This window comes from Xenopus tropicalis, chromosome 5 (assembly GCF_000004195.4).
Source record: "Xenopus tropicalis strain Nigerian chromosome 5, UCB_Xtro_10.0, whole genome shotgun sequence".
Lineage (NCBI taxonomy): Eukaryota > Metazoa > Chordata > Amphibia > Anura > Pipidae > Xenopus > Xenopus tropicalis.
The window spans coordinates 42,591,400-42,607,823 of NC_030681.2; the positions used below are offsets into that span (position 1 = coordinate 42,591,400).

At 37.2% G+C, this 16,424-nt stretch overlaps 1 protein-coding gene across 8 annotated transcripts in view; it reads left to right on the top strand.

Annotated features, from left to right (window-relative positions):
• Positions 1–16,424, top strand: part of map4k3 (mitogen-activated protein kinase kinase kinase kinase 3) — a 136,164-nt gene that overhangs the window by 19,156 nt on the left and 100,584 nt on the right. For all 8 annotated transcript variants that reach the window (XM_012962784.3, XM_012962785.3, XM_031901554.1 and 5 more), the window contains exon 2: positions 8,438–8,495. In XM_012962784.3, coding sequence (XP_012818238.1) covers positions 8,438–8,495 — 58 coding nt within the window. The remainder of the gene's footprint in view (positions 1–8,437; positions 8,496–16,424) is intronic.

Here is a 16,424-nt window from a genome sequence, read left to right on the forward strand (position 1 = left end):
ATTTTATTTAAATTATTTACATTTTTAAAAATGATTTCCTTTTTCTCTCTAATAATAAAACAGTACCTTGTACTTGATCCCAACTAAGATATAATGAATCCTTATTAGAGCCAAAACAATACTATTGGGTTTAAATACCTTTTAAATATTTTTTTCAATAGACTTAGGGTAGTAACATAGTAACATAGTAACATAGTAAGTTGGGTTGAAAAAAGACATATACGTCCATCAAGTTCAACCATAATGCCTATATATAACCTGCCTAACTACTAGTTGATCCAGAGGAAGGCAAAAAACCCCATCTGAAGCCTCTCTAATTTGCCACAGAGGGGAAAAAATTCCTTCCTGACTCCAAGATGGCAATCGGACCAGTCCCTGGATCAACTAGTACTAAGAGCTATCTCCCATAACCGTGTATTCCCTCACTTGCTAAGAATCCATCCAGCCCCTTCTTAAAGTTATATAATGTATCAGCCAGCACAACTGATTCGGGGAGGGAATTCCAGAACCTCACAGCTCTCACTGTAAAAAATCCTTTCCGAATGTTTAAATGGAACCTCCCTTCTTCTAAACGGAGTGGGTGCCCTCGTGTCCGTTGGAAGGACCTACTGGTAAATAAAACATTAGAAAGGTTATTATATGATCCCTTTATATATTTATACATAGTTATCATGTCACCTCTTAAGCGCCTCTTCTCCAGTGTAAACAGACCCAACTTGGCCAGTCTTTCACCATAACTGAGACTTTCCATACCCTTTACCAGCTTAGTTGCCCTTCTCTGGACCCTCTCTAACTCAATAATGTCCCGTTTGAGCACTGGAGACCAAAACTGAACAGCATATTCTAGATGGGGCCTTACCAGCGCTCTGTAAAGGGGAAGAATAACCCCCTCCTCCCGTGAATCTATACCCCTTTTAATACAGCTCAAAACCTTGTTTGCCCTTGCAGCTGCTGCCTGGCATTGCTTGCTACAGCCAAGTTTATTATCTACAAGGACTCCAAGGTCCTTCTCCATTATGGATTTGCCTAGTGCAGTCCCATTAAGGGTATACGGGGCTTGCATATTTTTAGATCCCAGGTGCATGACCTTACATTTATCCACATTAAATCTCATCTGCCACTTAGCTGCCCAGATTGCCAGTTGGTCAAGATCCTGCTGCAGGGATGTCACATCCTGGATAGAATTGACTGGTCTGCAGAGTTTTGTGTCATCTGCAAACACTGATACATTACTCATAATACCCTCCCCTAAGTCATTTATGAACAAATTAAACAAAAGTGGACCCAGTACAGAACCCTGAGGGACCCCACTGAGGACCTTATTCCAAGTAGAGAATGTACCATTAACAACCACCCTCTGTACCCGATCCTGTAGCCAGTTTTCTATCCATGTGCAAACGGCTTCACTAAGACCAATAGACCTTAGTTTAGAAAGCAGTCGTTTGTGGGGAACGGTATCAAATGCTTTGGCAAAATCTAAATAGATGATATCTACTGCATCCCCACTGTCCAGCTTCTTACTTACCTCATCATAAAAAGCAATTAAATTGGTCTGACATGACCTGTCCTTTATAAAGCCATGCTGATTACTGCTCATAATAGCATTCTCCACTACATAATTTTGAATGTGATCCCTTAACAAGCCTTCAAATAACTTGCCCACCACGGATGTCAAACTTACAGGCCTATAATTGCCAGGCTGAGATCTTACTCCCTTTTTAAATATGGGAATGACATTCGCCTTCTTCCAATCCCTAGGTACCATACCTGATGAAAGAGAGTCTGAGAATATCAGAAACAAGGGCCACTGCAATTCTGCCCCTAGCTCTCTCAGTACCCGAGGGTGTATGCCATCTGGCCCAGGTGCCTTGTTTACATTTATCGTGTGTAGGAGATCAGAATTACAGAAAGACCCCTTATCCGGAAAACCCCAGGTCCCGAGCATTCTGAATAATGGGTCCCATACCTGTATAATGATTTTCTTCAAGGTGAAGCCATTTAAATCAAGTTTTTCTTTTTCCCCACTTTATCAAAGGAAAAACATTTTGTGTGTGCTAAAAGTCCACCAACGAAAAAATGTGTTTTATAGCACTGACACATTTTCACAGTGCTTTACAGAGATTATAAATCATTCACATCAGTACCTGTCCCTGAGGATCATATAATCCAAGGGATTTAGATTATCACATTCGCACACAGGGTGGGAGACCAGAGTACCTAGAGGAAACACATGCAGACATAGGGATAACATACAAACTCCTTACTGACAGCACCCTGGCTGGAATCAAATTCACTACCCTAGCACTGCTAAATAATATACAGGCCTCCTGTAGCAGCTGGGGGTATAGCTGACTGGTAACAAATAGCAAACATCTATACTTATCCTTTGGTAACTGTGTATTGTGGGTGTAGAAATTCAGTGATTCATTGACATCTATGTTGGTACATAAAGCTACATTTTAGAAAAACCAATTTGCTGTGGAAAATTAAATCCTATTTTAAAGGGCAACTAAAGAAAAAAAAATGAAAAATGTGCTGTTGCCACAAGACTTCTACACCTACTGTTAGTATGGGCAATGAAAAAATAGCAGCCCTTGCCAATCATAATGCAAACACTGAACATATATTCAGTTTATTATCCTACTCAGGACATAATTTACAGGTTGAAGATCAGTTTCAACTAGTTTACCTTCAGAATGTATTACTATAAGAAAAAGCAGATGGTAAATGTGGGCCCAATAGTTGCACACCTCGAAAACTGACACTGTTTGCAGAAATCTTTGGTCAGCCTTGTTTTAATGCATTTTTGTTGTTGATGTTGTAGGTTTATTTTCATCTTTCCAGCCTAAAATTAACTTGGGGAGGTTCAATTTAATTTATTTCTCATTTTAATTAGGCTGTGTAATTCACTGTACTAATATCTCTTTCAAATGCCTAAGAAGGAAATGGGAATTAAGCCCAAATAATCCTTCAGACTTCAATGCTGGACCACATGCTACAATCCTCTTTGCTGTGTGCTATTGCTAAATACATTTATTACAGATGTTTTTGTGCAATGTAATGGACAGTGGCATCCTGCATTCTATTTCTAGCATGTAGCCTATTGCTTTGATGACCAGAAATGCAGAAACAAAGGAAATTATTTATATCATATATATATTTTTTTAGACATGTAGGGATCAGTTATCCCTGCTAAATCGTTGCCATACTTCCATTGAAAGGGCACATAAATACAGCATTGCTCTTTGTAGACTGGATTAGATAATTGCTTGAAGGTCGATTAGATGAATGCTATTGATTGAAATCTAAAGATGAATGCTATTGATTGTTTGGATGAATCCTATTTTATCTATCTTTAGTGGTGGCCATACATGAACCAATCTACAGGTTTGGGATCCGTTATCCCAAAACCCATTATCCAGAAAACTATTAATTATGAAAAGGTCATCTTCAATAGACTTCATTTTGATCAAATAATTCATTTTGAAGCATATTTACTTTTCCTTTATAATAGTAAAACCTTTTACTTGATCCCAACTGGCTACAGTTCTAGCACAGATGCTACATGTTGGTGTATATTACTGTGATAAGTAGCAAATTTGGTTAATGGTAAAAGATGAGACAATAGATAAAATTACCCAAAGCCTAAGGGCGAAGGCACATGGTGCGATTAGTCGGTGCGACTTTTAAAAACTGTAGTGGCGACTAATAGCGGCAATTTAGCTTCCATAAAATAATATACAAGTAGCTGTGGCTAATTTACCCATCTGTCTTGCCCTAAGACATCTGTGCACATTGGTACATTAAGTGCTAAAGAAAAAGAAAAAAAAAGAAAATGTAATAAAATAGCTGCATCCCCCACTGTGCCTGCTGAGTTTTACAAAAGCCAATAGGGCCGAGTGCTTCTGCAGATACAACGTGGAGTCCTACTGGCTGCTGTTAAGATTATTCTTTTAGAGCACTTGAGAAGCGGACTGGAGTTGCAATTCTATTTTCAAATAAACCACTGAAAATAATTAGCTATTAATGTATAGTGGAAAGTAGATTAGTATTACATTATTTTTCATTAGGCAACATTTTATTAATATAATGTATGTCTGTAGTTCTGTGTGTGTTTTTTTTAATTTTTTTTAGTACTCTCGTAGCTTCTGTTTTGTACTGCCAAATGTGGTAGTGGTGGTAATGGTGCTGTACAACCCCTCCATTGTTCTGAGTGACCGTAAAAAAAAAAAAAAAAGCTGTTGCTCCATGAAGCTGCAGTTTAATTGCCATTGTTATTTTTTATTACTTATCTTTATATTTAGGCTCTCCTCTACTCATATTTATTCCTCTCTTTAAAACCACTGCCTGATTACTAGGTCAAATTAGACTCTAGCAACGAGATGGCTGCGGAAATTCTAAACTGGAGAGCTGAATAGAAAACAAAATGATTCAAATTTACTCTCTACATTTTGCTAAAAGTTAATTCAAAGGTAACTACCCCTTTAAGATATAGGAATGCAGTTTTTCATAGAGTCCTGCATAAACAATTCAATTTGACTGATTTGCTTTTTTCTGTAATACGGAATTTTTTTGACAGTAACAAATTTTTTTTTTAAACTTAAGTGCTTATTTCTTTCCTTTAGTTTTGGTGCACCAGATGCAAGATTCCCATATCCAGAAAACCCCAGGTCTAAAGCAATCTGCATAAAAGATCCCATAGCTGTAGTATTATTCACTGGAAACTGTAAACCGCCACATTATCAACTGGACTTCTTGTGTGAAGAAACTGCTAAATAGACCCTATTGATAAATAGATTTCTGTGCATGGTATTTATCTTTAAATGTTCAGTACAATATACAGGTATAGTACATGCTGCACAGAAAGTGTCACCTATGTATGTTTATTTATAAAAGTGTGAGTTACATTTTTGCTTCACTAATTGCATTCATAGACTTTGATATAAAACTGTGCATTACAGAAACCAAATTGCTGTTAAAAATATATGTTTGGAAGATTTTCCAAGCAGTTTATTGTAAATTTAGTATTTCTTGTCATGGGACTGGTATTATTGTGAAATAATGCTCTGAAAGTTCTGTTTGTTTCTTAGTTCCATAACTTTACAGATAGGTGGTTTTGTCACTTGTCCCTGGTGAGTTGCTTTTGTCCTCTTAGAGGTTCACTTTATTTTTTCATTTCCTTTACCTTGACAGTATTATTTCTGTTATGACTAAAGCATGCATGTGCTCTTATTAATGTTGTTCGATGAGGAAGTCCTTGCCATCTGCTCTGTGGTTAGTTTTAAATTTTGTTGGGCATGATGCTGACTAATTGTGGGTTGTCCGTGTAGGAATGAAACACGGAAATGCATCAATTCTCCGCTCAACAGATCATTATTGGCTACCATAATTTATTCTTTGCAGTTACCCAAGGACTCATATTGAGGCCTCCATTCTTTAGTCTTACTAGCTCTTGTATAGTACTATTTAGGTCTGGTAGGAGAACTTTCTGGTTGCATATTTAGTATGAGGCTATATTATTAGTATTATTCACTACTCTGCATTATGTACACTGTATGCTGTCTGGTCTTGATTTTGGCCAAACCTGTGTATTTTTGTATAATGTGGTTTAATAAATTGATTTGGATGCTTTAGTATGATATTAACAGAACAGACAGTATTGTCATAGTATATCAAGTAAGGTCAGCAAAGACGCTTAACTTATTAAACACATTTCGCTGCACATTGTTTCTTCGTGGAAAAGAGAACCATAGAGGCTACAGTGGGATTACAATAAATATTTGACCTGAGGCAGGAATCTGTTTGGGCAAAGGTCACTGTAGTTATAAAATACTAAACTGCTTTTAATACTGAAAAATATGTTCTCTTAAAGGTAAAATAACAAAACACAATATATATAAGTAATTAAGTAATATAGAATGTCATATAAAAAAGGGCATGATGAGAAGAAATATAGTTTGTTAGGTCTTCCTTAAGACCATAACTATACATATATATATATATATATATATATATATATGCTTTAGAAAAAGATGCCGCACTCACAGGACTTAGTGCAAAAATCAAAAGTTCATTTATTAGTCCAAACGTTACACTAACGTTCGGCTATCTGTGGAGACAGCCGAAACGTTAGTGTAACGTTTGGACTAATAAAAAAAAAGTCCTGTGAGTGCGGCATCTTTTTCTAAAGCATGTTGTCCTGAGTTTTGATACTGCACCCAGGCATCCTTTGCCTAACTTTGCCGTGAGTGCCGGCTTTGGTAAATTAAGATTATATATATATATATATATATATATATATATATATATATATAATATATATAAAATGTATTTGTGTGTGTTTGTTTAATATAATATTGAATTTGGGATATTTTTCTTTGCTGTTTCCTCTAAACATGGATAACTGTTGTCTTTGCATCTCTTTGCCCCCCTACTTTAATGCGCCATCAGTGACATATGAAAGAAAATAACTTACACTGTCCAGCACAATGTGTCTTTCAGAATAAGCCACTGAGGGCAGCATTGAGTATTATAATATACTTTTTTCAGTTTTTAAATGGTATCCCATCAGCAGTTAGATCATATTTTTTAAACTAACTCTCCTGACCTTCATGCTACTAGTTTTCCCCATGTAAATATTAGTCAGCACTTTCCAATCCAACAATATTGTATGGAGCATGTCTCGGTGGTCATTCATTGCCCAGAATATGGTGTATTCATGGACAGTTCTTACAAAACAAGCCTTTATTGGACACAAATTGTCTCAGACCATAGATGCAATGTTTCAGGCCTTGCAGTGCCCATTTTAAAGCTAAATAAAGGGCCAGGCAAGGCCAGAACATCGCAACCTTGTTCTGAGACAATTTGTATCCACATTATGGAAACAGCGTTGGAGTACAGAATATTGCTATGCCTCTACAATTTATTGCATAGCTAATGTATTATTATAACAGCCATATACATGCTAGTCATTGTGTCGATCCTCTTTTGCCCAAAACCTGGATGATCTCAAAGATATACTCATTGGGTTAATGCAAAGGTGAAGCAGATCTTTCCATGTTAGGCTGGTTTTATTCCAGCGATGTTCTCATGCTATGTATGTTGTGCAGGTGATGTATGCTTTGTGTAACCCAAATAAGAAAGTTTTATTATTCATGAAATCATTCTGATGTTAAATTACTAATTAAAAATCTGTTAATCTAGTAACCATCACCCAGAGCCTCTCTAATACTATACTCGGAGAGCTTGAAGAGAAGCATGGTTTTTCCTTCTTATAATTGATCTCTTTCAGCTTGTCCATAGATCTGAGAACCGTTTAAAGAAAACTGTTGTAGCCAATGTTTTGCGTGTGTGTATTTATATTTGTAGCTGGAGTCAGGGCAATTAAGCGTCAAGGGGATATTTTGTTGAAGTAATGATTTCTCTCTCTTCCTCTCCAGTTTCTCTGGTTGCGGTGGTCTTTTTTTAGTCGATTTTTAACCAGCTAAAATTAAAGTGTGACCTTAGTTATATTGCTGGTTTGACCCTGGATGTAAGGCATTTAAATACCGCCACAGCTCTGTGTGCCTTCTGTTTTTATGTATTGATTTCTATTTGTTTTGTTTTTAGAGCAATTGATATCTATCCTTGTTTTTTTTCCTTGTAAGGTGGTGGGGGGGGGGGGGGGGGGGGGTTGGTTCTCTGAGTGGAATTGTAGCTCATTTGGAAAAATAATTAACTCTTAGATAGTTATGCAATCAAATAACTTCTAATAATCTGTCTAAATTAGCCTGATGTTGCTATTTTAGGTGAGCATATAGGGAGATTTGGTCGTTTGGCGGAGTTCAACCTATATGGCCACCCTAAGGCTAATGTCCCTTGGAGAGATTAGTCGGCCGTGATAATTCTCTGCTACCGGGGGGGCATTTGCCCTAAGGTCCCCATACACGGCCGATAGAAGCTGCCGATATCGGTCCCTTAGACCGACTCGGCAGCTTATCGGCCCGTGTAGGGGCAGAAACGATCGGACTGGTTAGAAACGGTCGGCCAGGTTAGAAAATCCCGTCGGATTGGGGACCGCATCGGTTCGTTGATGCGGTCCCTGAACCGACTGCCCCATTGCCGCTTGCAGAATTCGATCGTTTGGCCCCAGGGCCAAACGATCGAATTCACCGTCATGCCTCCCCGATATCGCCACCCGTAGGTGGGAATATCGGGTGAAGATCCGCTCGCTTGGCGACATCGCCAAGCGAGCGGATCTGCCGGTGTATGGCCACCTTTAGAAGGGGAGAATTACGTAATGAATTGATTTTTACAATTCCTTTGTTTAGTCTCCTTCTGGTAACTGAAACAAACTTTTGGTTGTAACACAAGGAAGACATTGCATTTTTTGTACATCTGTGTAACCATTACAATACTAAAAAAATAATACATTGTTTTTTTTAATGGAATTTTACAGGCCCGAAATGTTAACACCGGGGAGCTGGCGGCAATTAAAGTTATCAAACTGGAACCAGGTAAGTTTTTTTTTGGTTTTGATTTATTGCTTGGAAGCCGGTTAGGAAAACAGACAATGGTGCCCATTCATGAAAGCATGATTTTTTTTCAGAAAAAAAAAATTTTTTCTATTTTATAGAACTTTCCGTAATGACTACGATAATATCGTTAAAATTACTCAACTTTTTTGCAGTTTGCGTTAACTTCCACATAAAAGTCGTATTTTTCACAAAGACTATGACCATTTTTTAATTCATTCAAGTAGGTTGGATCTGTAGAGTGCCATTGAGTCTTATGGAAGGCTTCCAAAATCATACATTGAAGTTTCAAAGCCAGAATGGTTCTGCACTGTTTACGATCGTTTGGATCTGAAAATTTTGTGACTTTCGGATCGTAACCACAATATTTTCGTACGACCAAGAAAAGAATGTTTGCGCATTTTTCGCACATCAGAAATTATCGTTGTTACCAACGAAAATTCGTGCTTTCATGAATGGGCCCCATAGTGTATATGGGGGGTCAAGAAGAGGGACCAATTAAGACTAATTCTGTTTTTTTATCTTTTTAGCAGTTGCCAATTTGTGCATAATCCACATATATTGTAGTTTAATTCCCATTTCTATGGGTATTTTGCTATTATTAAAATTTAAAGAAACTTTAGAAATTGGTGTTCTTTAATGCATTCCACTTAATGAAAACACATATTGCTGTTTGTTTTTGTGGCAGTGTAACACTTGAAGTAGTACACCGTAATGCAATGACCACATATCTGTAAAGTTTGGGCATAGCTGGAGTACAATATGATGGCACCAAATAGATTTTGATGTAATAATTCAGCAGACCAAAGAATGAGATGCAATATGAATACAAGAATTGGACTTGAAGTTACTCAATAACTGTACATTGTCGGTGCTCTAGTCACAAATTGGATTTGGATGGATGAAGCATAATGATAGGCCAGTTACATTGATTTCAATATAAATATGTAGGGTTAGTGATACTGAATTGGTTTTAAATTGCCTTGCTCTGGGCGTTTTGGGACAGATCTTAAAGCTGAATTGTGAATGTAAGGGCTATCAGACAGGGGCTGAAATCCTCTGTATATGTTGTAATTATTAGCAGTGCCCCATGTAAAGGTGTATGTACACTGACCGACAGCTCCTTCATATCCAATTGATCCACGTGTCAAAAGGGCAGGTGTCTTATGATGGGCAAATGTGGTACAACCTCATTTCTTTTCCAGTTGTCAGATAATCTCCAATTATCGCAAAAACAGGAAGTTAAAAGGAGCTGAAGCGCTTCTTTACTTCCTCATCTTCTGATACACAGAACCATGAAACATATGGTACGTTGTCACCATAGTACATGGACATCGTTTGGCATTGGTGGGTTTTATATCACAAGGATTTTTATCTCCACAATTTTTCCTAGCTAACAATACAAGGTCTGTGTCACAGATATGAAAGGTGATATTTGAAAAAATATATAACGTGAATTAAGATACAAACAATTATTATTAAAGTGGATCTAAACAATTTGGTGCATATTACCCATTTAAAAAATGAATGCTTTTCTGAACACTGAGTCCAGGAAGTGAATTGAAAATGCATGAAATGGGTCACGTTATGGAACCATCATATGTATTTAAATATTTCTTTACTTGGTTTTATCCAACCCAAGTGTGTTTTAAGTAATATGATTAAAAATAATGGAACAAAGCTACAGAAGTCTGATGGAATCTTGCACACTACCTACAAATATTAGTGTATGCATGCTCCTTTGAATGGAATGTTGTTGCAGGATATGACCCTGAGGATTAAATTTCCTCTTACAAATCTCCTAGCACGGAAATGCTCGATTTTGAAATGCTTTCCCTCTGGCTAGCCCATTACAGTGAATTATGAGCACAGGCAGATGTACAACAAAATTGTTAGAGGGCACAAATTTCATTGCATGTAATCGGAAAACGTTCATATGCAAACAGGCATGTAATACAAAAGGGTGATATAAAAGCATTTGCATACTAACACTGAGTTTAAAAATATTTGTAGTAGAGTTTTGCAAAATGATTTGTATGCGAGAATGGGCTGGTACCACCAACAGAATGGAAGGGGACCTATACACTGATCTAACTAATGTAAAATTGCTCAGTGGTCTTTTGAGGGCTTTTGCAATTTATATATTTATATTTCATTATATTAGCTTATAAGCCCAATATCACCCACCCATAGGTGGGAATATCGGGAGAAGGTCCGCTCTCTTGGCGACCTCACCAGAGACCTCAGCCTCATCAGAGAAAAGTGAAAAAATCAAAGCAGTTTGCCCCAATTCTGTATGGTCCTCCCTCACATCAATAGCTCTGGTTTGGGCAGCCCTGTACATCTGGATGTGACCTTTGTCTCAAGAAATGCGTTTTTGCAACATTACCTGGCAAGTGTCCCTAGTGACATGCCAGCTAAATGCAACCATAAGAAAACATTGTAGAGCATTTAGACTTTTTAATCTTTCTTCTGTCTCTGGGCCAAGTTTTGCACTTAATCTACTTCTGTCTGGGCAGTCCACTGATTTATAAAGTCTTTAGTAGCCCTCCAATCTTTAAGTTTATCAAAATGGGATAGAGGTGTTTGATTTATGTGTTTATATTCTAGTTAAATATAATTTTTTAAATAGACTTTTTTTTGGTTCTGTACATGAGTGGTTTCCCTTTTGTCTTTTGTGCACTAGAAATCATTATAATGCTGATGCCAAGATTTAATGAGTTGCTGGCTGGGACGCAGGTGGCAGAGAAACAATATTGAATTGTTTTCTATCAAACACGTGATATCTCTCTTTATGTCTCTTACAAGGCCCCTTGCATGTTTGGGCTCAGCGCAGTAAATATACATTTGCAGAAATATTCCCTCTTTGGCAGATGTGCTCTGCAGATGTTTGCTCTGAAACAATAGAATTTCATGCCACAGTCTTACATTGTTTGAGAGTCCCCAAATGCTTCTTACTAAAAAGTTGATTCATAATAAGCACTTAAACTATGTCCTGTTTATAATGTTTCTCTCTTTCATTGGTGGAAAGGTTACTTATAATTATTAGCCTTGCCATAAATAGCTTATTTATGATGTCTCTGTGACCTGAAGCTTTTTAGTAACTGTAAATACGTGTTTCATTCCAGCAAGGCTTATTTTCTCGCTCTAATGACTGTCCATTGTCTGATGCTACATATTTCTTACGTATGCCAACACTAATCTTCTTCTGCCACTGTCTTCTGTTGATAAATAAAACTATTATGAGTAAAATCATATTGTAATTTTTTTTTCTGTAATTCTGAATTTGAATTATTAAAATTTGTCCACAGCTTTGTTGTGATTCACATTCTCTAGCACCCTGCCTTTAGGGCTATGCACCTGCAAGTCAGATAATAACCATACAGTTTTAAAAGGACCAGTGACTGAGCCTTCCTGTACGTAATGAGCATCCTGGTCCTGTCTGTGGGCTCACCCAGTGGTTTACTTTTTGAGTTTTGCAACTTCTCCACCTTTAAGGCAATGACACACGATTGGGCGATTTGTCATTGACATGGTTTGAAGAGACTGAAAGATTAATCCTTTCACTGCAGGTTTTTCACAAACATTGATATGGACTGCTAAGGTTTTTTTGAGTAATGTTTAGTTTACATAGGCAAATCTGTTTTAATTTTTGTAAAATATAATTTATATAATAAGATATATAACTTGTGATACCTACAAAATTGGAAATTATATAGAGAAATGTCAGAGAAAGATTTAATTCTACATGATTGAAAATACAACTGATGTAGAAAGCTCCATATCCCCTAAGTTAGTCAGTACCAAATATTTATAGTAATAGACATTCCTTATTTGCAGGAAAAAAACACAGCAGTACAAATCTAATTTCTTATAACACAGCACCAAAAAACAAGCAGACGAATTCAGAATGGGTAGATTTGTCTTTTCAAACTTTGAATCTTTGCTAAAGTTATTATTTTTTATAACATTTCTGATAATCTTCTCAAAGGTTGCTTATTTATAGCGTCGGAAAGCTGTCCTGAAGTATTAAATATATGGTGTTATAAGCAGTACTAGCGAACAACAATCTTTGTTAAACATAGTGGGGCATAAACTCATGGCAACCAATTATATATATGCTTTCCTTGTTTGCTTGCTGCTAATTGGGCCTATAACTTTCTTAGCACTGTTTCACTGTCCTACACATGGGCCTGGTTTGTTATACTGTGTCTAAGAAAAGCAGCATCTCTTAAAACAACTACAAACAACTACTTGATGATTCTACTTACAAAGAGTATGAATGTTGCTCTCTAAAATATGTTCTTTTTAGTAAAAGATTTATAGCTCTAGGTGTAAAAATATATCCTGTGGCTGACTTCAGAGAGGAAAATTGGACCTTGTAAGAAGGATGAGGTCAGACTCCAGTGGGAGCTGTAATTGCTAAAAGGATGCTTTGGGGACCAATAATATGCTCTTGATTAGTACTGCAGGTACAGATTTGTGTCTTTGTTGGTGAGGGCCTCCAGGATTGATGTCATCATTATGGATGCTGTTACTGAGTACATTTATGTGCAGGCTACTAGAGATTATACTATCCAGTTGTGCTAATATTGCTGCTTTATATGTTTTTAGTGGAAACCTTTTGTTAGAGACTTGTATTTGCCTTGGTTCTGTGGCCCATAACAAATATTCTTCCTCTTCTTTATCGTAATGGCACCAACATATTAAGCAGCAATTTACAGAGATTATTCACCATTCACATTAGTCATTTACCCAGTGAAGCTTACAATCTATGGTCCCTATCACACACACAATAGGGTTGCCTGTATGTTTTTGGAGTTTGAAGGAAAGTGAAGAGTCTGGAGAAAACATACGCAAGCAAGGGGAACACATATATACTCCTTGCTCTGGCGTCCTACTGTACGTTGGACCTCAGCGATGCAAGGCAGCAGTGTTAGTCTTTACACCAGCATACTGCCCAGCAGTTAGTTTGCTTTTATGATTTAAGCACATTAGAGAGCAAAATTTATTTTGCTTGGTTGACATAGTTTTAAAGAGAAGGGGGAAAAACAGATTGTGTAGTACTGATTATGCTACATATTCAGCTGCAATTTCTAAAAAGCGAGTTCTAGCAATATGTTGCTCGTTTTGCCATACCATAGAGAAGAATATAAATCGCCAGTAAATAAACAGACGATACTACTTCAAATCGATTATTGCTCCGAATCGCTATGAGACCCTTACTGAATGTAATTTCTAATTGTGGGCAGGGAACATGATACCTGGATTTGTGGGAAATAGAATCGCTCCGTTGTTGAAATCTCTAGTAATCGATTGTTAGGAAAAGACAAGCCACTTGTCCCCATGGGACATTAGCCTTAGGCCTTCTAACTCCTATCTGATTGTTCTTAAACTGGTGACTAGTGGCTGCTACCTGTTGCGCAGTTGCTGTGGGCTACTAGATTTGCCACAGACTTTGCCCCTTTTTATGTCCTGGTTATTACAACCCCCCCACCTCCTCCGAGTGGCAATTACAGCAAAATACCCCTTCAGACTGTACATCTTTAACTGCACCTTCTAATTTTCCATTTATGGCATAATTTGATAAACATAGGGAGACAGCTGGATGCACTGACTGAATTATCAGCGGCCCACAGATGGAAACTTTGCATTTTGTATTATTATTTTTATTATTATTATTAGTAAAATACATAGTTAAATTACTGCTTCTGAAGCAGCAATGTCTGTAGGAGGATTATTTCAGTAGGTGTGAGGACACTGTTAATTAAACAGGGATGACACAATGTTGGAGAGTTGAAAAAGGATAAAGATTTCTGTTTTCCAGAAGGATCTAAGCACAGAGGACAGTATTTAACTAAGAGATGCTTTGTCTCCATGGTGACCGTCGACAGCCTTGTTGCCATGCAAACATCTGCTGAAAAGCATCTTTGTGTGTCTGTGGCTGGTCTCACACAGGCTTTTTTATTTTAAACATTATTAGGCTGGTCTGTATGGTACCCTGCTGCTCCCCAATGTGGTTTGAAGAGCTGCCTACAGAAGCTGAGATATTATGCTCCTTTACTCTCCAGCAGGCCATTATACTCATTTCTCCATGTGGCATTTTAGGTGATGTGGGAATTCTTTGTTCCTGCTACATTATGATATTGGGGTTAATTTATCTGGAAGGGTAATTGCTGTGATTTAGCAAAACAGAAAATACTTAAGAAAAGAAAAGGAAAATTTGTGTTTTCTGCTTGTTAAAGGTAGTGCAAGCACTTTTGCCTGAAAAAAAAAAAATATGTGCCTGAAAACACAGAATATATGGAGATAGTTGCACAGAAACAGATCATTTAGAAACATATTTTTTCAATATATTTTATCTGTATTATCATCTGTAAAACCAAACACCCGGGAAAGGCAGGCCTATTGTTTTAATTAGCTACCAGAGCATTGTACTGTATCCATTTTAAGAAATAATATACAGGTATGGGATCTGTTAGCCAAGTTATGGAAAGGCCATCTCCCATAGAGTCCATTTTAAAATAATAATTTATTTAATTCATTAATTTTTTTTAATTATTTCCTTTGTAATAATAAAACAGTACCTTGTACTTGGTCCCAACCAAGATATAATTACCCCTTATTGGCGGTAAAACAATCCTATTGGTTTTAATTCAAATTTAAATAATTTTTTAGTAGACTTAAGACATCCAAATTACAGAAAGATACCTTATCCAGAATATATCAGATCCCGAGCATTTTGGATAACAAGCCCCAAATATGTACCTAAAGATCCATTTCTGATTCTTAGATTTTATACATATGGGATGCAATGTGCATTTCTAAAATAGCACATTGCGCTAGGAAAGCAGGCATGTTCTTGGGAAAGATGAATGTGTTTGTGCAAATGTCTCAGAAACCTTTATTGCATAAGAGGAAATGAGCCCACTGTTTCAGTGCGTGTGATGCTGTTTCTGTTACTAAAACATCCTCTTTCTGAGCGAAACCAAATAGTGGTTCTCAACCTTCCTAATGCCGCGACCCTTAAATACAGTTCCTTATGTTGTGGTGACCCCCAACCATAAAATTATTCCTAAGATCATTGGAAATATGTGTTTTCTGATGGTCTTAGGCCCCCCAAAAGGGTCCCGACCCACAGGTTGAGAACCACTGATATAGAGACACCAGAAAGTAGTTTAGCTGTAAAGCAAGTTTTCTGGATTTGTTTGTACAGGTATGGGACCCGTTATCCAGAATGCTTGGGACCTGGGGGTTTCCGGATAAGGGGTCATTCTGTAATTTGGATCTCCTACCTTAAGTTTGCTAAAAAAAAAAAAATATTTAAACAGTAATTAAACCCACTAGGATTATTTTGGCTCCAGTAAGGATTAATTATATCTTAGTTGGGATAAAGTAAAAGGTACTGTTTTATTATAACAGAGAAAAAGGAAATCATTTTTAAAAATGTGAATTATTTGATTATAATGGAGTCTATGGGAGATGGCCTTTCCTTAATTCGGAACTTTCTGAATAATGGGATTCTGGATAAGGGGTCAGATACCTTTACTTATTTTTGGTACTCTACCAAGTTTTGGACAGTGAGGCTAATGGCCCACAAAGCGAGTTAGTCACCCACAATAGATCTCTGATACTACTCCGAAATGCCTTTCTACCGGCAACAATAGGAGTTGCCAGTGGAGAGGCCTACATATCGCTTTGGCTTTCCGAAGTCGTGTGAAGTTTCCTCCTGCAGGCAGTGTTGAAGCGATGCGTAAACTTTTCCACTGTCGACTCCTGTTGTTGCTGGTGAAAAGGCATTTCGGAGAGGTTAGTTGCCCACGATAGATCTGTGCTACCACAGCGACTAACTCGCTCCGTGGGACATTAGTCTTAAAATTTAATTAAAAAACCTTACATGTTTTAAGGGTC